Source organism: Conger conger, chromosome 15 (genome assembly GCF_963514075.1).
Source record: "Conger conger chromosome 15, fConCon1.1, whole genome shotgun sequence".
NCBI classification, from domain to species: Eukaryota; Metazoa; Chordata; class Actinopteri; order Anguilliformes; family Congridae; genus Conger; species Conger conger.
The window spans coordinates 10546746-10573683 of NC_083774.1; the positions used below are offsets into that span (position 1 = coordinate 10546746).

At 39.4% G+C, this 26938-nt stretch overlaps 1 protein-coding gene across 1 annotated transcript; it reads left to right on the plus strand.

Moving 5' to 3' along the window:
• Nucleotides 1-14208: 14208 nt before the first annotated feature.
• On the plus strand, nucleotides 14209-18690 carry LOC133112140 (Iroquois homeobox protein 6a-like). Its single transcript, XM_061222854.1, has 7 exons — nucleotides 14209-14274; nucleotides 15129-15389; nucleotides 15907-16016; nucleotides 16366-16655; nucleotides 17044-17673; nucleotides 18095-18209; nucleotides 18602-18690. Exons 1-6 carry the CDS (start codon nucleotides 14209-14211, stop codon nucleotides 18202-18204), a joined length of 1467 nt encoding a protein of 488 aa, XP_061078838.1. The 3' UTR covers nucleotides 18205-18209; nucleotides 18602-18690.
• The last annotated feature ends 8248 nt before the right edge of the window (nucleotides 18691-26938 follow it).

Here is a 26938-nt window from a genome sequence, read left to right on the forward strand (position 1 = left end):
ACATTGCTTTGGACAAATGAGCTATAGAAATGGCATTTTCCATTTGGCTTCAATGAGAATATAATTCCAAGGCTGAACTTTTTATTCTGAAGTAACTCCATGATCCAACTGCAGTGGCTGTTCTGTCTGGTGTTAAGAACCATGGGCTCCTCTAAACAGTTCAAGGATGTCTGAATGAAGATGGTTCATTTCCACCAAGGAGAAGGCTGCAAAGCTCTCTCAACATTTCAAACTGCCATTTTCCACTGTCAAAACATTATTTAAAAAATGGAAGACAAATGGAACAGTTGAAGTCTAGGCAAGGTCTGGAAGACCAAGAAAATTTTCAGAAAGAATGGCCTGAAAACTGGTGTGAAGAAACCACACATCGCTGCAAAAGAGCTGCAAAAAAAGCAGTCACAGGACTTGCTGTTCACAGGACAACAATACAATGGACTTTAAACAACAAAGACCTACATGGCAGAGTTGACATAAAGAAGCTTTTCCTACTTTCTTATGACCAGAGAGCACCCAGGTTGCACTTTGGTGTTCTCAGAGCGTATTTACAAACGCACCCATTGTGCGAGTGGGAGGAAGAATGGATTCTACCAAATAGCAAGAAATTCTGGAGGCTAATGTTCAACATTGAAGTTGAAGAGAGTTTGGGTATTCCAGCAAGACAGTGATCCAAAGCATACCTCAAAATCAACCACGAAGTAACCTCCAGGAAAGATGGTTGTGGAATGGTCAACACGGTCCCCAGACTTGAATAATATTGAAAATCTATGGAGAGATCTCAAACATGCCGTACAAGGAGGCCGAAGAATATTTCTGAGCTAGAGGTGTTCTGGCAGGAAGAATGGGGATAAGTTCCAAAAGCGAGAATTGAAAGACTTTTAGCTGACTACAGGAAGCGTTGGAACCTGTTATAGTTGCACGTTACAAAGTACTAACTGACAGGGTTCTCAAACTTTTGCAAAGGGCCTGTTTCACAGTTTACTTTGAAACCGTAACAAATTAAACTAAAAAGTAATCTTGCTTAAAAATTTGAAGAATTTGTCATGTTTAACTTTTAATTTCATGTGTACCATTTAAAGGTCAGGTTTGTTTCTGTTGACCAAGATATTAATTGTAAAAGGCTTTTTGACCATGGGTGCCCACATTTTTTGCATACAACTGTATCTGCATACCCTGTCTAATTTCCATATACTGGTTAAAGGCCAGAAAGGAAATCCTTAGAAATGACATGGAATTAGTCACTTTGAAGGTCATATGTGTATTATCTAAATCCACAATCAAGATAGATAAATCCTGCCCACGATGGATTAGTAATCTTTTGATTGCTTCCAATTATATGTAGCTATCACAGTTCCTTATAGCGGAAGTTGGTTCTACTCTTGCCTATGGGGTACTACCAACTGCATCTTCATTTGTTGCCAATACACCTTATCCAACTGGCGTGTCATTTTACCTTATCCTACTGGTGTGACAAGTACAAAGACACAGCTCGAGTGCTTTAAATAACACACAAGAAGTGCATGTTTTCTTAAATATGTTCATGACACAAGGCACCTTCTCTTCAAAGGTAACTCTAAGGCAACAGTATTATGTCAACAATTTCTAGTAGTAAGGATATTTAAGTGTCAGGCCTGTTCAAAGAGATGTTTAAGTATCTTTGCCAGTTTATTATCACTGAATCCATCCTCAAGGTAAACTTGACACTTGTTGAGGGATACTCATTCATGCAGTACCTTAAAGGAATGTGGTGACCCAAACATTGCCCTCTGTCAATCACCAGAAGCTCTGGCTCTCAAGACAAATGGCCACTAACCAGCAGTACTACTTATGTCTGACCTTACCCATGACTAACATCTTGAGCAGTCAAACACAGTCTCGTGTTTCAAAGAAAATATGAGGAGACGATTATTTTGATGTTGCCTTTCTAAATAAAGACCCATGAGATCTGCTTCGTTCTCATGCCTGTAAAAGTAAGCCTGACATTCCTCAACTGAAAAATTAGCACTAAAAATGTTAAGTTAAAATTGGTTTTGAAATTTCATGATGTCACTGGCAATGTGAATGAGGTCAGCGTTTGCAGTGAAGCTATGTTTGGGCTCGTTTACATTAACCAGCAACCAGAGCAATCAAAGGCCTATGATTTCACCTCTTATATTATTAACAAAACCTTTGATGTTGGCAGCTATATAACATCTGCTTTTGAGTTTACCAGGTTGAAATGAGCTCGATTCTAGCCAGATCCGTATTTTGTGAAAGGGCAAAATTACATCTGTTAGACCTTATTGTAGATAATACTTGCACTTCCAATGAAAATATAAATGAAACAAAGTACCCATGTCAATCTGCCATAAATGAATGCAGTCTGGAGGATGAGAAATGTCTTTCAAGAGAGGGTGACAACAATATACTGTTGCATTTTGGGACTGTAATCTGACACCATCACTCTTAGCAGAATGAAATGAGCTGAACTTGTTCATTTAGGAGTGTACACAAGGTACACAAGGTATTTTGTCAACAAGAATTCATATCTGTCTCAATCCAACACAAGACCTTTCACATGACACCAGTGATAAGGTTCTGAATAATTTGCGGTCCCAGTCTTAACTTCGCCCTCATGCCAGTGGAGTGCACAGCACGCCATGACCTCATCTTCGGTGTCCGCCATCCTCTAAATCATCGAAACGAGGAGAAAATCTTCTGTCGGGTACGAATGATCTTGTCAACTGAAATGGGTAAAGACCATGCCCATTAGCTCGGGACAAGAGCGGGAACTTGAGGTTTTCATCAAAAGTATGGCAATATAACATCATTAAGCACTGGAACCTGACATGACGGGAGAGGAGGTTGATGCCCCAGAGCCGCGAGAGGAGCCTGAAGCTAAGGCGCACGCAGCAGGCATATACTTACACCCATCTGGGTTGGATTTGAGGCCGGCCATCATAAGACCCCAAGTGTCTGTGCAGCAAATGAGTAACAGAAGTCTCCATAATTTAACTGTCATCAGTATAAATGCTTTACCCAGCAAAAGGAACACAAGGCTTGGGTCCTCTCTGAAAATATACATACAACTGTCTGTTCCGAATTAAACTCCGCATGCAGGATTACCCAAGGATCAAAGCTGATAGGTCAGTTCTCTTAAACCTGTAGAATGAGCACAGCAAAGCAATCATGACCACCAATTGGTCACCTTAATTCTCATTTGAAAGCCGAACATAAATAAAATTGTGTACTATAATCAAAGGTGAATTATTGTTTTGTTTTCTTTCTTCAGTAACATAACTGGAATTTAGATCCCCGCACAGTCATCAGTGGCTCATGGGAAAGCCAGGGGGGTATAAGGGAAGACAGGACACCATGCTTTTCTATAAGGAGCTGGTTTTACTTTTAGAATGGCATACAGTACAGAGCGGTTCTTTGAAGGAATACCAGAAGTGCATCATATTATCAAATCCAGCCCTTCGTAGCGGAGGGAAAAATGAAGAATTTAACCAAGTCTTTGACGCATTTATAACACATGGCCTACAGTCTGTACATCACTGGTGCTCTCAGTCAATTGATGAGTTCATGATATGCTCTGCCAGAATCCAGAACTGCAGAAATAAGGGTAAAAATAGGATATGGTTTATAAAAAATAAAAAAGAGAGAAAAAGTCTGTAATTTGCTGCGTCTGACGCTGCTGTCAACTCGGTGAGGATTATTTTCCCCCTGACTGGCTCCTGCCCCCGAGAGTAATCTCCAAAAAGTTCTCATGAAGCCTTTCAAAACAATTTATGCAAACAAACATCAAGCCGAGTTATTTGTATTGGCAGCACTTCTCACTTAACCACCCTCAACAAGGACCAGATGGGCTCCCCTCCACAAGCAGCCTGAGAGAGCAGGAGCGCACAGTAGGCATGAGGCACTGCGCAAGTGCTTCTTTCAATTAAGCAAATATTACAGCCTCTCCCTTGTTTGTTTTTATCATTGTGTTCTCGTTTCATGTCATGCTCCCCCCAGCCCCGCCCCGCACGCTTCATCTGAGGATTGTCAATGAGACGACGGTCGTGGGTCAGACCGTGCGGTTGAACAGAGTCCCGGCCCTTGAGAGGGACGCTGCCCTCGTTTTGGGAAACAAGAAACGGAACAGCACTCCGACTGAGACTGTGCAGAAGCTGTATTAATTATGTCACGAATTCTTCTTCTTGCTCAGCAGTTTGGGAATGGCAGGAGGAGGAATGAAAACAAAGAAATATCAAAATAAAAGATTCGATACAAGATATTTTACACTGCATTAGTCAATATTCAGACATGTGTACTGCATAAGTAGTAGTACTCGTATTGGTTGCATTGATTGGAACAATATCTGCAAGAGGTAGGTGATTATGAGAGACAGGCCTGTATAAAACAGTGCAGTTGGTGATCAGCAGCATGAAAGTCTAAGACAGCAGAAGCGAGGAGATCCATATACAATGGCAATTATTTAGAAAAGATTGTCCACAGACAAATACAGTAATGATTTTAAAGAGGAATTGGCCAAACGTTATGGGTAAAATGGACCTCAAATGAAATTCTCGTTCCATGGACACACACACACACACACACACACACACATATGTTGACGATAACTACTGTACATGCAAACAATAATGCCTGCTTATGCTTGCCTGGCTCTGGCAGTAAAGTAATCCTCTGCGGCTCGCTCCATTCCAGTGTGGCCCACAGAGACTGCTGATGATGTGGGGATGATGGCAGTGCTGGCTGCCAGACTCCTGGGAGGTTCAGCCCAGAGTCAGCTGCCCTGTAGAGGACACACACGGACACACATGGACACATACAACGCGCACACAGGCACACACGCACGCACGCACGCACACACACACAAACACACACATGTGCACACACATGCAAGCACTCTCACACACACATGCATGCATGCACATGCTCATATACTCACACACACACACACACACACACAAACACACACACACATACACAAGCACACACACAGTGAACACACATGGCAGCTGTCTCCATCACCAGTCTTTCTTTGCCAACCCACTCTGACAAGCTACAAATCCCTAACACCACCACTGATGATAGCTTTACAGCACAGGCTCCCAAGACCCAAGCCAGCTAACTTTTCTCTGTCCTATCTGCTCCATATTACCAATGTATATATTCTGACAAGTGCAGTAACTAACTGTAGCTTACAGTCGTGAGTCATGTTGCGGCTACTGAATGTAGCTTAAATAAATGCCTTAATACCTTAAAATTTTTTGTAAACATCAATAGTCAGTATTCCTTTCAGAAGTATTTACATTCATAAAATGACACCATTCAAAATGCAACAGCATACTATGTGGTACTGCACATTATATAGAGTATTTAGCACATTAAATTAATCTTGCTAACTTAATCCAGTAGCATGTGAATTAATATGCTTATGCATCTCTGTGTTCATGAGACACTGTGATGGTCACCCCACCTCCACTTTGAGCTGCTGCTGCAAAATAATGGTCTAGACTCCAAATATATGGACCAAAACACAGACACACAACACGTTCCCACACACTGAAATGTCACATCAGGAAATAGCCGCTTCTCAGGATTCCAGCCAAACAATGGCTGGGTTATCCATTATATGAGATATGAAGAGATTCGCTCTCCTCTGGACCGATAGCACACTCGTGTGAAATTAACTGGCTATCACAGGAAATGTCTGTTTGCGGGCTTATGGGAGAACTGGGAGTTAGCGTCGGCCGAGACAAAGGCAGTGTCATGGAAGACACTCTGAAAACCTTAGAGGTGCGGTACAAGAGAGGGAACCATCTCCATGATGGAATCATTATGTCTGACTGGGTCGGAAAACAGGCATCCCTGTGGTCCTGTGGGAAATGGGATTTTGGGAAGACCTGTTGGGTCACTGAGGAAAGGAAACATTGTTTTTAGCAGCAAAAAAAAAAAAGAACGAAAAGAAAAAAACAGAAGCAATAATTGTGTTCAGTCTCTCACAATTTTTCTTGTGATCTAGAATTGTTCTGATGGCTTCTGGATGGTTATGTGCAGTTAGAAAGTATAGGGATTATCCATACCGAGGAACTACTGAAACACATTGTAAAAGACAGATGTCTATAGGTATAGGTAGGCAGGCTAGCAGGCAGAGAGACATACTTGTTGGCCTTCAGTTCCTACCCTGAAGGCACAAATTGATTAAAGTTGCTTAAAGACCAGTCCAACAGACAAAAGACACTGGACCTGTCTTAGTAGACAACATTAAGCAAGCCTTTCTGATAATAGTAACTTTCTGAGGTACATCTCTTTGTTGTTACCTACAAGTAAAATACCGTACCGCAAGTAACTATGTTGGACACAAATGAAGAAGGGTTCATATTCATTAAAATGAAAGGTGTGTGTTCCTCTCCATATACAGCTTGGACTTAATACTTCCCATGTTTCGGTCAATTTATTCACAAACTCTGAGAATTTTCCTTCAGACTTAATTGGGCACTGATGCGACCACATTCATAATATTTCAGGTATTAAGACAGCTCTCATTAGAATAGTTATTACTTTCTTTCAATTTTGGATAATTTAACATACAGCCAAATCCTCACAAGTAATACGTCTCCCACAATGAAGCCTCCGTAATAATTCTGGATCACCAGCACTGTAGATTCATTGGAATATATCAATCCACATTAATGAGATGTTCACCTCCAGATTTCTGCACATCCTCTTCCCTCTCTCTCACCCTCTTCCTGTCTATCTTTATTATTATTTCATAAAAGCCCTCTGATCTACTTTATGAAAAACCAGCAAACCTTCGTGAAATTCATTAAATCAGCATAAAAAATGTATTATATAAGTAAATTGCGCTTGCCACTACTATTCATACATTTGGCCTTTAAGCAAAGCAGGGCTTCGTGTTGATTTAACCTTTTCAGAATCTGGGTTTTGGTATTCTTCTGGCTCTTAATGTGAGTGTGACAGAAACAGAGACGCAGGAGAAAAAACAGCATCCTTTTACACGGCTGCACAGTGCATCCTATATCAAAACCAACAAGCAAGAACGGCACCGTACGATGGCATACAGGCTGTTTCCCATTAAAGTGAATTCCAAAGTATAATGATTCATTTAAATCCACCAACAATTGTCTTTTGGGTTCCCCTACTGTATAAACCAACTGAATGGCATGACATATAGCATGCTTTTCATTTTAAATCAAATTCAAATGTTAAACAAACGTTAAATGACATGTTATTTTTAAAACATCGTGTTCAAAAAAGCATTATATGCTCTTAACTGTGAAGAATAAGCCACAATAAAACATTACAAATCAGGACAGAAAAATGAGACATGAAACTTTGAAAGCGATCCGGTGCAAGTGGTGATTAGCGGGGAGACTGATTGGGCGACACCTAATTGGCTATAGTGCCATCCTGGCATGGTTTCAATAGGCAGGGTTCAGTAGGCAGGGTTTTCCCAGGCAACACAGATCAGTAGTGCACCAACTGCATGAGCTCAATTGGTTCAATCCACTGCCTGCACACACTGGGTTTTCCACATTTGTGTGAAAAAGCAGGAACATTTTCCAGCAGAAACTGTATAACTACAAGTGCTGCAGTAGGTGAATGTGGGTAAACATGGCGTGGAGGTCATTTTAAGGAGATAAAGGTTTTGCATAGATAATTCAGACTACGGAAGACCAATTACCCAAAGCTAATCGTGGCACTCATGATGTTTTTCCCCTGTTTCAGAATTCCAAACTAAAGCTTACAGTATGTTCCTGTCAGAAGTTGCTACTAAATCCATATACTCTTAAAAGCTTGCCTTTTTTTCTAAAACACCAACACAGGACATTCATACACATGTCCAATGGACTTTGTAACATAAAGCAAAGGATACCTTTCCACTGTTTAATAAGCCAAGTTCTAATTATATAATAATGATTTACTTGACTCAACTCAGGAACTACAAAAGCTTTACAGACAGACTATTTACAGGGCATTATATTATTGAATAAACGTACAAATCAGCTGAATGAGATTACTTCATAGACGATACATGCTGTTCACAAGACAAAAGCTGCACGGTAAAATACCACACTGTAGTGTTACTGTGTTAAATGTGAGGATATCACCTTTCAGAAGGAATATAAAAACAGGTCAGTTAGCAAGGTCTGTCACAACAATTAGTGTTCATATTAGTTCACTCAGAGAGACCAACAGAGGCTGTGACACATTAATAAAACATGAGTCTGTCCAGGAGAACTTGGGTAGTCATGCATCTCCCTTGTGATAAAACTCTACATTCATGTGCATACAATAGGATATTCAAATCAAGTGTGTGCTTATTTATCATTCTACAATACATCTCAGGATCCAACATGTGAAACCTTACCAAAGTGTCCAAGTATAAAAAATTATTAATATAGAATAATTTCAAGCAATAGCTGTGGCTTGTGGTAGCCATTTTAGGACACAACAACATCCACTCAATAACCTGAACCAATAAGCCTGCACTTCATGCTAAGTAAACCATATTGTCCAAAGTTTAAATGTTCATGTGACCTCCAATGAAATGGACTCATAGATTCATCAAATGACAAAATGAATCTACCATAAAATTAAATGCATATTAGTTTAATAATAATGCAACAATGTAATTAAGTTAAATGTATAAGGATATACGGAAGTGTTGATAGTGCCGTAATTCTAAATTCATGCAAGAAAAAAAAGAATTCACAGCTTTTTATTAAGTTGATATTTTATTTTTTTAGTTTTTTTATTTCCTGGAAGTTCTTATACAGGTACAGAATTTGATATTGTTTTGTATTTTATTATGGTCATATTGTTTACATATGTAAAATGGAAGTTAACTCATTCTTAGAAATTACATACTCTGCGTCAAAGAAGAAGAATTACCATTTTCCTATTCATAAATATGGATAAAGAACACATTGTTTAAAGATTGTGGTTAAAAAGTGATTGCACAGGGTCTTTCAACTGTGCTCAACACAACCTTATTGGCCAGCAAACATTTATTTCACTTGACAAGAAATGTGGACCAAAAGGAGAGTTGAGACTAGACAGAACTAAAAAATTAAGTGACATTTTGCTCAAAGCAATGTTAAAAACCAAGCAGACATGCTACCATAAAAATCAACTCAACAGTTGGACCTTGAAGGTTTTTTAGCTTACAGACACCAGGTCCACCTGTCCTCCCATGTCACAGCCACCACACAGCCTCTCCAATTTCACATTAAGACCTTGTGTTAAAGTTGCTTGTGGTGTTGTTTATTCCAATCACCTTACAGAACAGCAGCTTTTTAAATAAATTGCATTTCATCACCTATATATATTTTTTAAATTTGTTAGCATTTCATGTTTTTTTTTTGTTTTGTTTTTTTTTCTTTGGTAACTACTTTATCAAAGGTTCTGGAATGTATCTGTATGTTACCAATGTTATCACTACTGACATTTTACAGAGAGAATTAACTGCAACTGAAGTTTTGCTGCATAATGTACGCTAGCACCTCTATGTGATGGCCAGCACAGATTTTTTTTTCCCCCCACCCTGGTCCTCTAGTGATGGAATGGGGCTCTTGCAGCTGCAAGGGCCTTTGAATAACGTACACCTTCTTTTCATAGCCAACCAGCTATACACCTGCTCAGTAAGGCAAATGGCCTGCTCCCCCAAGCAGGGAATAATGTGGCTGCAACTGCAAACATTGGATGTGTTATCAAAGTGATTTTGACTGTGTTGGTGCCAGACATGGTGGCAACAGAACCTCAGAGACAACAGCCTTCCTGGGACTTTCACTGCAGACCCAGGGGTTAGTTTGAAGAGAAAGGTGCAAAAAACAAAAGAATAATAATCATCAGAGTGGTCAAAAACGAACCAAATGGACCCAAAAGGAATGTTTCCAGTACTGCGAAGAATCAATGCCACAAAGAATTCAGGCTGTTCTGGAGGCAAAGAATTGGGGCTCAGCAGTTGTCTGGCAGTCGGAGGGTTGTCCAAGTGTCCCTGAGCGAGACATCTAACCTGTAAATGCTCCTGACAAGCTGGTTGGTGCCTTGCATGGCAGCCAATCGCCATTGGTGTGTGAGTGTGTGTGTGAGAATGGGTGAATGAGAAGCATCAATTTACAGCACTTTGGACGAAGGCGCTATATAAAATATCAGCCAAATACCATTGGGTACTCGGTACCCACTTGGCCGCCGAGCATATACAGTGCAGTCAATATGTATATGGACGGTGACACAATTTTTGCAGTTTTGGCTCTGTATCCAGCACATTGGATTTGAAATGAAACAGAAAATACGAGGCTAAGGTGCAGACTGTCAGCTTTAATTTGATGGTATTTACATCCACATCGGGTGAACCATTTAGAAATTACAGCACTCTGTACACATAGGCCCCCATTTCAGGGGACCGTAATGACTTCTTTTGTTATTGTGTTAGTCAACATGAGGACCAGAGTTGTGCCAATGAAAACAGAAATACAAAAATCCTAAACATACTGTGAAAGCAACAAAGGTCAAAAACTGGAAAATTCTTGACTGACCACGTCATTCACCCAAATTAAGATGCATTTCATATGCTGAATAGAAACAAGCAGGAGCTAAAGATGGCTACCGAACAGGCCTGGCAGAGCATCACCAGTGAAAATACTGAGCACTGATGTCCTGCTGGACAATCTACCCATGACCAGATCTCAGCTTCCTAGCAGAGATTTTATTTTAGATTTTAATTTCCCACTATCTTAAATAGCGCCCTTGGACCACTGGCAGCAAAAAATCTCAAAATATCAATGACCAACCTCCATATTTGACAGTAAGTATGCCAAACTGCCATGTTGATGGTGGGAATGGCCAGAAACGTTGAATTTTGGTCTCATCTGACCATAGCACTCCCTTCCAGTCAAAATTCCAATGAGGTTTGGCATACTCCAGATGCTTGGTTTTGTTTACTGTGCTCAGTAAGGGCCGTCTTCGTGCCACCCTTCCAAAGAGTTTGTTGGTATGGAGGTGCCATTTTATGGGGTTATTTTAGACTTGGTGACCCCAAGATTTTATTCATTTTGGGTACCCAGGACCAGACCTGTAATGGTCAATTCTGAATTGAGAGTTCATTGGGTTTTTCCCATGCTGATGGATGACAAAGGGATTTTGCATGCTACCATGTTACCTAATTTCATTCTCTAGTGAAACAGGAAGTGATGGAATGATACAATATACTGAACTTCCTTTAGACTGAGATTAACTGAATTAAGTAACATTTTATTGACAATTTGATTCTGTTAGATGTTTTTGTTGTTACAGGTACCAATAATTTTGACACCTATGGTTTTCAGAAACAAAATGAGTAATAAAAAAACATTGAAACATGAGAAGAAATGTACTGAAATAAAAGTAAAGTTTTCCGATACAAATGAACATAGCATGTTGATTATTATCAGTGTTTTGTAAAAAAAAATGTCTACATTTTTAATAATGGATAATTATGGAGCCCACAGCATATAAGTTAGATTTGTGCCCAGTTAATCTAGTGTATTTTCAGTGGTGTATATAAATGTGCATAGGTGTATATAAACCAAGCAAACGAAAACAGAAACAAAATGGCGGCCTTGTTTCTTCCTTTAGTTTAATATTTTTGGTGGGATAACACGCAAGCAAATAAAGAAAATACACGCAATGGCAAGGGAGCACAAGGAAATTGAGTTCTTTCCACAAACGCAGGGAGATTCTTCTCCAAAATTCCATCATCAGGTCTCCTCCAATAACAAAAAACAAACACTGCACACAACTGCATTCCCACGCATCAGTTCTTCACTTCAAATTTGCCACCAAACTCCACCTCTTCCTGTCAGATGGGTTTTTTGAACTTTCCGAAGAGGGAGGGACTGCCCTGCTCCACTTTCTTAAAGACACTGCGTGCTAAATCAAATAAACAAAAGCGAATAAGTGTCCCTTATCCTAACAACACACACAAGCGGCTTAATATTCACAGGAAAGATTCTTCTAATTTCGTAGAATTTCCTCTGACGTAGCCCTTCGTGTCTACTTATCACACGGAGAAATGCGTCAGAATGTGAAAGGCTGTAAAGTTAAACCAAATGACAGATAAAGATTGTGTTGCGCAAAGTGGCAATTCGGGTGAAACGGAATAAACATTTATAATGAGATATGTCGGCACCTTTCCAACATTCCGCCCACAGAGAGAGAGAGAGAGAGAGAGAGAGAGAGAGAGAGAGAGAGAGAGAGAGAGAGAGAGAGAGAGAGAGAGAGAGAGAGAGATGCCCATCCAAGTTTCTTGCTCTGTTGTAGCCTACTGTGACCGATTGAGTATCAACCATCAAATGACACTGGCCTTCCAGGCATCTTGTAGTTTGCTACGTGTCATTACGTGTCATCAGTTGGAACAGGCACACTCGCGATAGCGGTGTGCTGCGACCATAGCTCAAATTTCTATTACATTTTAATGAGTAACAAGAGGCCCACTGTGCAGTATATGATTGTAATCTCCTTAGTTTATCTTAAAACAGGATTTTATCTCGTAGCTCTCTGGCGCCACTCTAAGAGAAAGGCTGCAATCGCAGATGGGTCTCCAAAGATTTATCAGGCATCTAATCAAGGGCGAAAGGCAATGAAACATTCGGCTCATTTCTTCGGTAATGCTAAAATCTATCCAGGAGGGGATACACTCCGCGCTGGAAGGAACGTAGACTATAGTTGGAGGATACTGCTGTTGCATGACGGCATACTCGGTGAATTGTTGCCCATTCTTTATTTATCTTGGGAGTATTTTATATTTCACTTCATGCTTTGTGCTGTGTGTGTGTGTGTGTTTGTGTGTGTGTGTGTGTGTGTGTGTGTTTGTGTGTGTGTGTGTGTGTGTGTGTGTGTGTGTAACCACAGCAGAGATTACACCAATATGTTTACAGTAAAAATGGATGATATACTACAAGATACATCATTTTGATTATCTATGATAAGAATATATTCCTGTAAATGCATTGTGAAAAGCCACCTCTCATCACACCCTCCTATATAATAACTCTTCAAAAAAACTTGCCTTCTGCATTGCATTCCTCACTCATTCTTTGTTCGGATCGTTCCTCAAAATTGAATTCAGGGTGTGTAACTCCATGGTTAAACAAGGACATATTCATTTGTTAATTGATGCAATTACGCATTACTCGTAATGGACGCGCAGGTCTCCAGGCAGACATCAGTCATTCCTCTATTGACCTGCCAAACCATTTACACGCATTCCTGATGGGACAATTTCTGGCTTTAATAATGAAAAATGAGAACATCGCCATCATTAATTTGGAGCAAAGACCTCTGACCAGAGCGGTAGACTTCACCAAACACCCTGAGGCCGTGCGTTGGCACTTTTTGGTGTTAAATCAACTTATTCACTTTCGTCATCATGAGCCTTGTGTGTAAACTAAACGGCAGGTCTGTTATTGTCTCACTCCACCCTAGCGTGACAATATAATTATCAATTTACTGTAGACGACTGCAGCTTTTCAACATTTTTGCACAAATGTTGTTTGTTTGATATATTTGTACACCAATTATTATTTTCGAACAACCTAGTCTTTCGAACAGCAGATCATGTATAAAGTATGAGTGAATGGGTACAGCATAAAATAGTTATTAAAGATGTTTTAAGAGCTGCAGTCGACCTTCAGCAAAGCCTCTGGCTTTTAGTTACGATTATGAAGAAGATCCGAAGGAGAAAATCACAAAGCAAACGGGACACGAGTGTGGAGCGCGCACCTTAAGAAAACGTGATGTTAGATGTGATTGGTAAAGACATTATTCTAGACTAGCTGTCCTGCCATTCCGGGATTACTCTGACGTCACACTGATACCCTCGCATGGATGAATGCTAAAGAACTATAGAGGCACAAATAATAGCACAAGCAGAGTCCATATCTTGCAAGACTTACGTTATCATTTAGCCCTCTTCAACTAAAGCACAATAACTTTCTGTGAACTTTATTTCGTTTAAAGTTATTTTCTCATCAATTTCTTTCGAGGATTAAAAAATAATATTTGCTGCTGCATACAGCTTCAAGACTCACTCTCTCTCTCTCTCTCTCTCTTAAGTACAATCATCTATTATTGAGTAAAAGGCCGTACGTTGAAATGTGTGCTAGAAGGTGCACTTGAAGTAGATTCGGTTACAATCGATCAGGGGGAAGAATATTGCTGATGATAACAAAGGAAGCAGCCATGTCATTTTCGCAGTTTGGATATCCTTATAACGGAACTTCACAGGTAAGAATACTCTACAGTTCACCTGTCGATTTCCCCCCCCAAGGTGTTCAAGTATTTCTATATTATTTTGAGGAGTTTCATTTTTTTGTGACGCTTCAGAATTTAGAATGTAGGATTCTTATCAGTTCAAGGCTATTTAAAAAAAATCATGTTTAAACAATTTTGACATTTTTGAAACGGAACATGTCTGTTTAAGTCATTATGTGATAATTGTATTTATACCCTACAATAACGTGACAAGACAGAATCTTTATCAAAAAATAAACCATAAACAAGATGTTTTTAAGACCTCAGATGAAGTTCAAAGTGATCTGTAATAGTGTAGCCTACTCGACATTAGCCCACTCGAGTAGGAACATTGTGGATTGTCGATTTAAATGTCGTAGCCTACATCTCTGTAAAGCATGTCTAATTATCGATGCCTGATTATAGGAACATTGCTGGCAGATTTAATTTTAGAATAGTAGTTTGCTGAACTCCACGTACGTCTGAAAACTTTCCAGTCGAGTTCAAATCCACTCTGCTCTCTGGCCATACAGGCTATCGGGGATACAATATAAACATAATCAAGGACATGCAGAATTACAATTAAAATGAAGAGAAATAACAGTTTTCGGTCACTCTGGTTTATTACAAAACCTTTATCCGCATACAAATATAAATATGATGCTGATGTGGATGTTTAGGAATACATTTACGCATTCATAGGCTAAATAAGAGCATATGCCTACACACACTCTTTAACAAACACGTCCATCTATCCTGTAACTTACCTTCCTGTCCTGTTATTATTTTTTATAATATGCGAACAATATGTGCGAATAACCTGTCTATCCAAAATTCTCTTCATCCAGTTTTTCGTGTCGGCAAACCCCAGTACGACTTGCTGCGATTCGATTTCCAGGTCGGTGTCTGACGCTTCCAGCGGTTCCCAAACTGCAGCCGCATTTTGCTGCCCTCCTTATGAGAACCGTCTCTTTGCGAGCACAAGGACAGAGCTCAACGCGGCTCTCGGCATGTACGGTTCGCCTTACGCAGCTGCGGCCGCCGCCAGCCAGAACTACGCCAACTACTTCCCTTACAGCACCGACCCCTCCGCTCTCTACTCCACGCTGGTAAGTGTGCGATTTAATCTGATAAAACAAGCACTCAATCGATCGATCACTGCTAGCTTGGTGTTTATCGATTCGTATCATTGTATTTGAACACGTTTGTAGTTGATATAGGGTATGAGCAAAATCATACTTTAAATCATAGCCTTATTAATGACCGTCCCTGATACGGTTTTTATGAAGTTATCAACCAAAAGATAATAATTCAAACTCGTTATTGGTGTTGCTAAATTAAGAAGAAGCCTCCAACATAAATGACAAAAGGAAGAACGGAGAACGCAAATCAAAATGACATTTTCATTGGCCAGATGTAGGTACTAAACTTCAATGCAGTATGGCAAGAAGGCTTCCAGAGAAGCTACTATGTATAAATGGGCCAAATTAAAAGCTGTTTACATAAAGGAAAAAAACTGTAACACTTGTCTGTATGTGAAAAAGCTTATAGGTATAACTATTAAATTAATGTTTTCCCAAACCCTAGTTCTCCACTCTGCACTAACTGATGCCATTATTGTTTTAGAACCCACAGTACGATATCAAGGATGGCGCTGGCAGTTTACAGTCTGGAATCGCCCAGTCTGCTGCATATTACCCCTATGACCACTCCCTCGGGCAGTATCAATACGACAGGTACATCTCTCTACTGTGCCTACTCGCTGTAAATAAAACATACAATGGGGACAAGCATGCACACACACACTCACACACACACGCACACACAAACACACACCCACACACACACACGCACACACAAACATACACATACACATACACACAAACACACAAGAGAAAAATGTAGAATCATGTTGCTGAGTATTTGTGATGTCATTTCCTGTTTGCAAAATAACAGGTTGCATTATCCGCACTGTAGAAAGTACAACGGATTTCTGAAGGGAATAAAGTATGCATTTTCGATGTGCTGATGTGAAAAATGTGCATTTCGGAATTTGTCCTCATAGAAATTGCACTCTATATTCAGGTATGGCACCGTGGACTTTAACAGCTCAGCCAGGAGAAAAAATGCCACGAGAGAGACAACCAGCACTCTCAAGACATGGCTGTACGAGCACCGGAAAAACCCCTATCCCACCAAAGGAGAGAAGATCATGCTGGCCATCATCACCAAAATGACCCTCACTCAAGTGTCCACCTGGTTCGCCAACGCCAGGAGAAGGCTAAAGAAAGAGAACAAGATGACATGGTCCCCCAAGAACAAAGCCGGCGATGAGACAAAGGATGACATTGAGAAGAGCAATGAAGACAACAAAGGTACTTATCTACTATATTTCTATAGAATTCATGTGGATACAATGTTGGCTTGTTAATTATACACATCATAATCTTCCTGAAGCACAAATGTAGTTGATGATATTATTTTGGTCACACTTCATGACAAGTTTGCGTGCACAACTGAGGAACTGAAAGCACCTTCTTTTAACTTGCTAGAATCGTTCTGTTTTCAGCAAAATGGGATTTACTGACAGAGCAATCAGAGAACAAGGATGTTTAATCAACTTTTGAGCTTCTTTTTTTGCAACCTGCTAGAAAAGACTATTACAACACTCTTGTTTTTTAGGGTTTTTTTTCCCCAACTGTTCATATTTCAATCTAACTGTTTCATATGTCCACCATATGTTTGACTTATTTTTTTTGCCAGATCCCAAAGACTGTAAGGAGGAAAAGGAACTTCAGCTGAGTGACCTGGACGACATGGAGGACGACGAGTGTGACAAACAGGACAGCGACGGTGAGAAGATCTCGCACGGAGAGCTGGCCCCTCGCCGGCCCGTGGCAGGGGAGCATCCAAAGACGGACTGCAACGGCAGGCTCGCCCCCCTCAGCAGCTTCCATGCCTTCGCCTGCAATAACAAGAGCGCGCCTGCCCTGGCATCAGCGCTCTCAGAGCCAGCGCTGACTAAACCGCCCACCGCCAGCCCGGCGGGCACCCTCGCCCTGTCGCACTTCGAGGTGTCCGAGAAACCCCGGATCTGGTCGCTGGCACACACTGCCGCCACAAACGCCGTTCTGGGCTCACATCACAGCATCGACTTAAGGACTGGGAACGCTAACATGGACTGCCATTTGCAAACGGCACGGCTCCCGGTCAGAGAGACCAGGGATCTGCAGGACCCCGCCAACGTCCCCGGTGTGGAAAACGCCTTCCAAGAGGGCCCACGGTCGCAGAACAAGGTCTACAACTCCTCCAGCTTTTCCCACAAGCCCCTTCAACTGCACTGTTCTTCCTACCCCATGTTCTCCGACACGTGCCAGTATTCTTCCATTGAAGGTAGCCTCAGAGTTCAAACGTTTCAGCACTCCTACATCCAACATTAGCACCAGCGTCATGCATTCTCCATTTGTGATTTGTGAGCTCATTTAGTTTGTCATGCATGTTTTATATATATTATTAGCTAGAGATTTTTTTTTTTTCCAAGCTAAAATCCATTGGGCAAACATTTTGTTTAATTTCATAAACAAATTTTCTTAATAAGGAGATCTGTGAATATTACTGTGCATAAGAGTGTGTTAATTTGAGACTTTATAGTTAAAGGCATTCCTTTCCCCATTACTCTGTAGACAAAACTACTACTTTAGACCTATGAATAGTCATTTAGACAAAGATAATTGTCTGTAGTTCAGATGTACACCAGTGCATATATCATCCCTTATACAATTTAAGCCTAAAAAAAACAAACAATTATTTACAGGATTTCCAAGTGGCAGAAAACCTGAAGCAGGCCAATCAGCCCTAAATGACACATGTCTAACGCTGCAAGAAGACAAGGTCACTGCCTTCAGAGCAATCATGAAAAGGTGAAGCAGGTAAGCCACCAACTCTTCACCTGTGTAAACATATAGACCTCTCTCTCTCTCACACACACACACACACACACACACACACACACACACACACACACTGACTGGCACGCTGTTCATTTTAGTCTACAGCAAATTCTACCCACTTGTTGTTTTCCAATCATTAGGATAACATTGGATAACTTAAAGCGTATCTTTGTACCTTATACATATGACTTTAAGTGTTCAGTGTTTCTATATAAAGAACACATTTTCCCCATGTAAAATAAACTGCATCTATCAATTGACTGCAATTAACCGATAAAACATTTAAATATATTATCATCCCAATGCAATATTCAAATGTAAGATAAGAACTCATTCCACATTCCATAACTTGTCCCCTTTCTTTTTATTAGGTTCGTGGAGGTACAGCCGATGGTCACTGGGACATTTCAAACTTTATGCACTAAGGCCCTGAAATAGAGTCGAAGCTCCAACCAGTTATTAATTATGCCGTTTTAAAAGCCGCCTGGACAAACGCTTTCTTGAAACTGTGGATACAGCCATACCTTTTGCACAATGTTCTGAACGATGATGATGTCTGTATGCAAGACATACTGTACGAATGCAACGGAATTGGAAGGGGACAGAATTCATACGTATGCACTGGGCAATCCTATTTATTTATTGTTTGTTGTTCGTTTATTTATTCATTTACCAACTTGTCCATTTGTCCTCTCACTGTAATGCATTGTATTTTCTTTAAAAAAAAAAAAAAAAAAAAACGTCTACGTGCTGTTCTAAGTTTTATATTTGGTTGATAGAAATAGGCTATAGCTTATTGTATGTCGTTGTGTTTGCTGCAACTGGAATGGAATCTTGATATTCCCAATGTTGTGTCTGAACATAAAAACAACTTTTTCCTTTTCATTTTGGAGTAAGTGTAGGCACTATTTTTTTCATGTATGAAATATTTTATAAGAATGCTTTTTCAAAATACGGGCTTCTGCTTCGTGATTTCCAGACGAAAATCGAAACAACAAATTAAAACGAGTTAAAACTCGGGCTACTGTTTGCACCACACTGAATGTCATTATTTAGAACATTTACAGGACGTGGAAGAATACATCGTCATTATCACCATTTACTCGGAAGTGAAATTCTCGTTTTATTACTGTCAAGACTAACAAAGAGGTATATAAGTTATCATTATAGGATAAATATTGTCATTTATCCACTGTATTATTGCTACTCTACTGTAGCGGCAACAATTTAACGGCCTAACTGTGGTGACTAAGAGTTGACTTCTAGATTAAATTGATGACAATTGGTGAACATGCGATAGTGCAGTTGTCGTGTGGCCTTGTATATCAAACATATATTTTTAATGTCAGAGACTACGGGATTTTGATCAAAATAATTACAGATGAAGCGTGGGAGCCTACCGAAATGTAATTGCACGCAAATATTGAATATAGCCTATAGCTCACGGTACAGTAGATTGGACATTTTGGAATAGTAAAAGTGGTCATGAACTTAACCGGGTAGAATTGTGGCCCCATCACGTTATATTAAAACGTTTAAGCAGGCCATAAGCCAAAATCACCTTCTTTTAAAATAATAATAAAGTAAGTGGGCTATTTCATTAAAGGTTATGTTGTTCTTCATTTACCAACATTTAGATATTTACATTACAGGCCGTTTTGTTCTTCTAAAAGTTGAGCATTGAAGTTGACAGAATACGTGCATCACAACTTTTTATTCTTGCCAACATCATGTAAGAACTATGACCGACAGGCTGTGGACACCAATGCGATGTGAATTCTGGATTTCATACATTTCAAATCTTCTCTCCGAAAGGAAAGGCTTTCTTGTTTACAAAACATGGCACAGTCTGCTATCGGAGTGACCCCCACAGCTTAGAGGCAAATAAATTAAGCTACCAAAAGATGAACATTATTTTAGATCGGATTTACGGGATTAAATCTTGTAATAAGAGTATTAGGTCTATTCAAAGACGTTTCCCGATGGTCATCTTGTGGGATGGGCAGCGGGGGGCTGCAAACAAATACAGGACAGTAAACCGACGACCGTTTTATATGGAAGCACGTATTTCCACGTTTAAAATTCATAGAGAATTCCCCAGTCATTTAAGGATAATCATGACAGAAATGCAATATCGGATTGTTTTTTTTCCGATCACTTTCGTCTCTGGCCTGAAATAGCGATGTGATTTAGAAAATACGTTAGTTTGCATACATGTCTCTCCTTAATAATTCTTAATTATTACATTAGTATTTGCAAGAACTAATTCGTCCACCTGTCTATAGGCTAGTAGTCAAAAGATTAAACATTGTAGAATAAGGTAGGCCCAAATGAACGACGAAACAAAGTACTGGAGAACAGCAACTGAACCACCACAACAAAGATAATTCATTATTTTTATTTTGGGAAATGAAAACTACAAACTAATATTCCGCTGCAGGTTGGGTTAAAAATAGGCTAAAAGTGGGTGACCCCCACAAATCTGGTGGAACGATGTCCACGGATAATATCCTGAGCCATTTTAATCAAATGCTTTTTTCATTTCTGCACATAGATGTGTACAAGTGCCTACATTTGAAATCACATCGTGTCTATAACCACTATAGGATAGGCTACCTTTCAAATGGTTGAACAATCTAATTCATTTAATACAAAGTAGGGTACTGAATCTAGACCCCGTTGATTCTGCTAGATCATCCCTCATTTCAAGGGGAGGAAATATATTATTTAAATTTCTTGAAGAAATAAAAAGGGTCATATCTTGGGCACATCCTTATTGCTAATGTGGTTTTATGTTATTGAAGTTCAACCGACTATAATGTAAGATTATCCATCTAGAACACTTCTGTACAATCTGTCATACAGGCAATATATGTTTTTTTAAATCTCCCTAAATATAATCTTTTTTTAATCATATTCAGAATGCAGATCTGATTAAAAATAAGAGCTGGCAATGATGGCAAATAACATTGAAAATAATTTAGATCACATAATTAAAATTTAATGGAAATTTGGATTCACCCAGATTTGTAAAGTCATGCAAAATTTCTATTGTGTCACATTTAGCAAGCAGCAGTGTTGACAAGCTAAAATACGATTCCTGTTAATTAAGAGGTTCCTAGACATATTTATATAGCTTATATTCTGTATAGACAACAGCTACCACAATATAAAATAAAATAAAATTTGCAACCATTCAACTGTGACTTTATCCGATGCTAATGGAACATATCCGTGGTTAGACTTGCAGTAAATCAAGCTCTTACACACAATAGGACACCCCTGTTGCTATCAGAACTCCTTGTCTATACATGAGGATGTTCAGTCTGAATTAAATATTTAAAGGAAGCTTAATTAAAACTCAGGCTGTAAAGAAAAGCTGCCAAACATTATTGAAGGTAATGATGCATACAGAATGGGATTACCAGAGAAACACAATACCTGAGGGGACTGGGAGTGATGGTATGGAGACCTGCCATCTTTCAGGGCTGTTCTTAGGCAGCCAAAAGATCAATTATGAACCGACTTCTAAAATCAGCTCACCAGTCTGCTAAACCAAGACTAAGGGGCACAGACTACAGGCTGTAGCTCTGAAATGAACCAGTATTTCTTTAAAACATTAGTCATCGGAGCCTGTATTACTATCAGCATTGACATTCTAAGGCAGGATAAATGCACTTCCAAACTAAAACATACAATCCCAGTAATACACAACAATATCATGTAAGAACAATATATACACTGTACAGTATATGCACAAAAATCTAAAACATAATACTAGCGCCTAATTTGTTTTTTTAATTTGAAAAGGGGTTCATGCGTGTATAATCCCAAACCGACTTTGCATAATCTCTAATAAAAACATAACAAAGAAACGGCAATGTAAACAAGCCGGGTGAAAGAGACAAGAGATTGACTGAAAGACTGAATACACTCTTCAATAAATAGGCTGAGCCAAAGCTGTATTTGAGATTTGGCATTAACCAAAACAAAAGAAGAAGAAAAAAAAGCCACTTGACCAATTTCTAATTAGACAGAATGATCTTCTGCTGTGCCTATAGGAAGGCCAGCAGTGATGACCACATTACACAGAAAGAGATCCCTAAGGTGACCACATTAGACAGAACCAGATCCACAAGATGACCACATTACACAAAAAACAGATCACCAAGATGACCACATTACACAAAAAAAGATCACCAAGATGACTACGTTACACAGAAAGAGATCAGCAGGGTGACCACATTTCACAAAAAACAGATCCCAAGATGACCACATCACACAAAAACAGATCCTCAAAATGACCACATTACACAAGAACAGATGCCCAACATAACCACATTACACAAGAACAGATCCCCAAGTGTGCAGTCAAAGCTCCTGCTGGCAGGGCTCTGTCTACTTTGGAGAGCATGCCTGTGTCTGCCAGTATATAATACTAGTGATATAATGGTACACATTTACACGCAAGATACAGATCTACATTCAGTACAACCTATCCGAGGTTAGCTGAAATGGGCCTTGACAGATTTCTTCAAATTTTAAAGCAAATTACTCTTTAATGTAATTTTTTAGTTTCAAAACAATACAAAAAGGAAAAAGGTCCTGTGCAAAAGTTTGGGAAGCCAGTCAGCCCAGATTTTTGCACCCCCCACTGTAAGCCATGAATATGTAAGATATAAAGGTCCAGAATATGAATGGTCTGTGATGTACAATAAGGCATAGACCCCATTCAACAAATAACAGAAAAGGTTAACCCAAGATGTCTGCTGTAATGGTCTGGCCACCAAAGAAAACAGTCTAACAAATGTGTGTGTATGGTGTACAATGGAGTAGGCTAAAAATTTAACCAAACGACAGGAAAAGCGACCTCTAGAATCAAAACTGGGAGTCCGGTGGACACACCCCAGCTGAAGGAAGCTGTCCTCTGACCGAGGCCAGCACAGCCTTCAGGCCAGTTCCAGGGGACTGCGTTTCCCTGGTTTCTCCTTTTTATTTGGGAGCAGTCTGTTCCGTTTATTTTTAAAAGCACAAACTATAAACACAAAAATACATAGCAGCGAACACTGAAATGGGTTTTCAAAGAAAATGTCTGGATACCAAATGAAAATTAAATGTACTCTTGAGTGGTTACAGCAACCATGCATCTAATGATGCGGGCATGCGTACATGCAGATGGGGCGGAGTGAGTTAGTGATTGAGTGTGTTGGTGAGTTAGTGAGTTAGTGAGTGAATGAGTAATGTATGAGACCCTCTAAATGACAGCCAAATACATTCACTGCATTTATCTGAGCGGAATAAAAGAAGATCTGAGTTTGTGAATCCTCTCAAATTAACAAAATTACAAACTGCTGAAGATACAAAGTCATTTAATTCAATGAAGCTTCTGAACTGAAATGAATACAGTGGCCCTGAAATTACACATAATTCTGTTATAGATTGATGATGCAAAAGTACATTTTGCACAGCCACCATTATTGTGAGAAATTAGTGCTAATAAGGGCCACTGTGACAAACAACACTGTACTCAATGCTCCACAAATGAGCCAAGATGGAGGAGCCAATTGATGTAGCCCATGCTGAGCAAAGAAGTTTGTGAAACAAAGTCTTCATGACAATGGCTCAGAGTTCAAATGTTGACCATGGGGACAATGTACACACTTCATTACATTCTGTCAAAGGGCACAATGAAATGTAGTGCTGGTCATTGTTCCCGGGCTTGTCTCTATCCATGGAATTTCTGGTTGGCCCATGTCTCAACAAGGTCCTCGCTAATGAACTTCCTCAAAGATAATTATGGGATCCAAAGAGTGGCCACGGAGCTGGTGAAAAGCGGGCATTGTGCGAGTGCTGGATGGAGAGCTGTGACCCCTGGCACTTCCTGGGGCCTTGCTATGACCTGACCTGCTCATGGCTACTGGGTGATGCCCCAGCAGAGGTACAAAGCACCCAGACTGGCAAAGTCCCCAGTCTCATGCCCTGATCCTTATTTGGTAGGAAAACAAAACATGGCAAGAAAACAAAGATGGCTGAAATCATACTGTAACACAAGACAGCCTGCTTGTCTTCTGATAGTGTCCTCAGAAGACCTAGTCCTTTTAAATCTCAATGAGAATGCCAAGGCCCCTCATTCTGAATCACAATGTAGAACACTCTCAATCAAACCTCAAAAGACAAAAGTCTAAGTGTCATGTCACCAACAATGTGTGCCCTCTCACTTTTCCAAGCAAGTTAGCAACATTAATGTTAGATAGGTTAACTTGCTTGCTGGTCTGTTGTCATTGGCTAACTTAACCAACTTATTATTGCTTTCATGCACAGACAACATAATGTTATGTTATGCTATCTCTCTTATTGTATCTGAAAGGTTTTCATCATATCGCCTGGTTTTTGTTGGCTAGATAGTAATTGATGTTACACCAGTGGGTCACAATAAAGATTGTTTTATTCATTAGCCTTGGAGGGTAACATTAGCTAACAAGAAGCATTCCACACATGTTTCTCAAGACATGGTGCATGGTGAATGCCATGACAATTTTTTCTATGAATAGGCTCAGCACTCAGATGCTACCTCTGGGGGAAGCATCAATAAAAGTGATGTAAAAATTTGTGACTGAACTACTGCACACAGTAAGTTACCGTTAAAGCTCATCTTATTCAACCACAAGCTTCTTGTGCCAGACACTGCCCCACAAACTGGCAAAAAAGGAAAGCATGGAATTGAAATGGTTACTGTAGTTTTAACTATACTATACACTTGGCAATATATTAGATTAGCATGTGGCGACTAAGTGCCACTGTGATTGACATCATATAAAACCTGTACAATGCAGAACTGGTATAAAAAAAATTATTAATTAAGAAATAAAGAAAGAAAGAAAACGTGTTGTAGGAGCATAAACATTGATTAATGGATTAGTAACAACTACCAAGTCACCTGACAAGACATTGAGTTTCCTCATGCTCCTGTTGAAAAGGATCAGAGATTAATAACTTAAATGCATTACAGCAACGTTTGTCCATTACACTGTTTTCCAATCATGTTTGCCTGGAGAAACTGTGCGCTTTCCTCTGCGACATACAGTAGGCAGTGATTATAATCATCTGTGTCATTTTAATACTCCCAATAATCTGCTGTTTAATGTTTTATTTCTTTCAGTGTTTCTCATTCTGCACAGTTTCATGCCTGCTGCTAAATCTTAGTTTAACTTTCAAGTAGGACATATCTTATCACCATCTACCCACTATCTCTCTGGGTAAAATCATACTCCTTTATGCTTACACCAGAATAAAGCCCTTCTCAGAATTAAATGTGCAAGACACGCTACGCAACTCCGATAAGACTGGAGGAAGACGGGGAGGCTGACAGTGCTCCTTCCTGCTGTCAGTAAAAAAGACTCTTCTTTGAAATATCTTAAAATATTTTTTATTCATAATCTAATACATTAATAATATTCACTTTTACTTTGTTCCCTTCCATGTACCCCTTGTGATAGCATGTTTTTTTTGAGGCACAAAGTAACTTTAAACTTTTAATAGATGCATATACTGTAATTAAATTATAATATTGACATGCCAATCCAAAATAAAGTTAGGGAATCTAAACTTGTTATTCATGGAGATGCAGGACAAGCAACTAATATGAAATACTGCAACGTGTGCTGAAAAATGTTTTAGGTTGAAATACATGGCCTGAATGAACTGAGTTAATATAATATAATTAACTACTAATACTGTATTACTGTAGGTCTGCATATTAAATAGCCTATACTTTGAAATAGAGAGACAAGTATACATTCAGTCGCATGCATTAAAGGCATGCATTAAAATAGCATATCTTGTGGAGTTACAGGCTGTGGGGTATATGGGGTATATACGGACTGTTATTCACCATTCATATTCTGGACCTTTATATCTAACATATTCAAGGCTTACAGTGGGGTGTAAAAATCTTGGCTGAAGGGTTCCTAAATGTTTGTACAGGGCCTTTTTATTATTTTATTTTTTTTACATAATTTGCTTGAACAGGCTGTGGGCTACAATAGGCTAATCACACCACAGCTCTAGGGTTTATTTATTTGTGGAGCAGTTGCTCGGTCAGGTATACCGGACTAACACTTTAAACTGTATAATATAATCAGCATAGGAAGGTCCTTTATATGTGAGAGTTATGTTTCACATAATTTAATAATAGACATCACACAATTAGGATGATTCCATGTTTGACTACACATGGGGCATAAAATTCCCCAAACTCTGCTTAAATTTCTCATTTTGGCAGAAATGACTTTGGCCGGGTTTGAACCTACAGTGCAAAGGAAATGTTATTTAAAACAGAAATACAACTTCACATGAGTAATTGTGACATCTCAGGTTTATAATAACAAAATCCACGGCAAAAGTAAAACCTGTTTGCTACTGTTCTATCTCGGCACCTGACAATAACCTACAGGCCTATTGTACAGCATGTGTTCATTTTTCATTTCTGTGGAGCCTCACACTACAGTCTACATGTACTGTACTCATTCCATATTTTACATGCGTAGTCTCATTAAAGATAAAATATAAAATATATGCTTGCAAAGGTCATCTTCAGCAAACCAACACTTTATGTCTATACTTATCTACGACATGAATTCCCATATTTTCATGCCGTTAGACTGGTTTCACTGTGACATTGTGCTATGTGCTAGCCGTTTATGAACCAT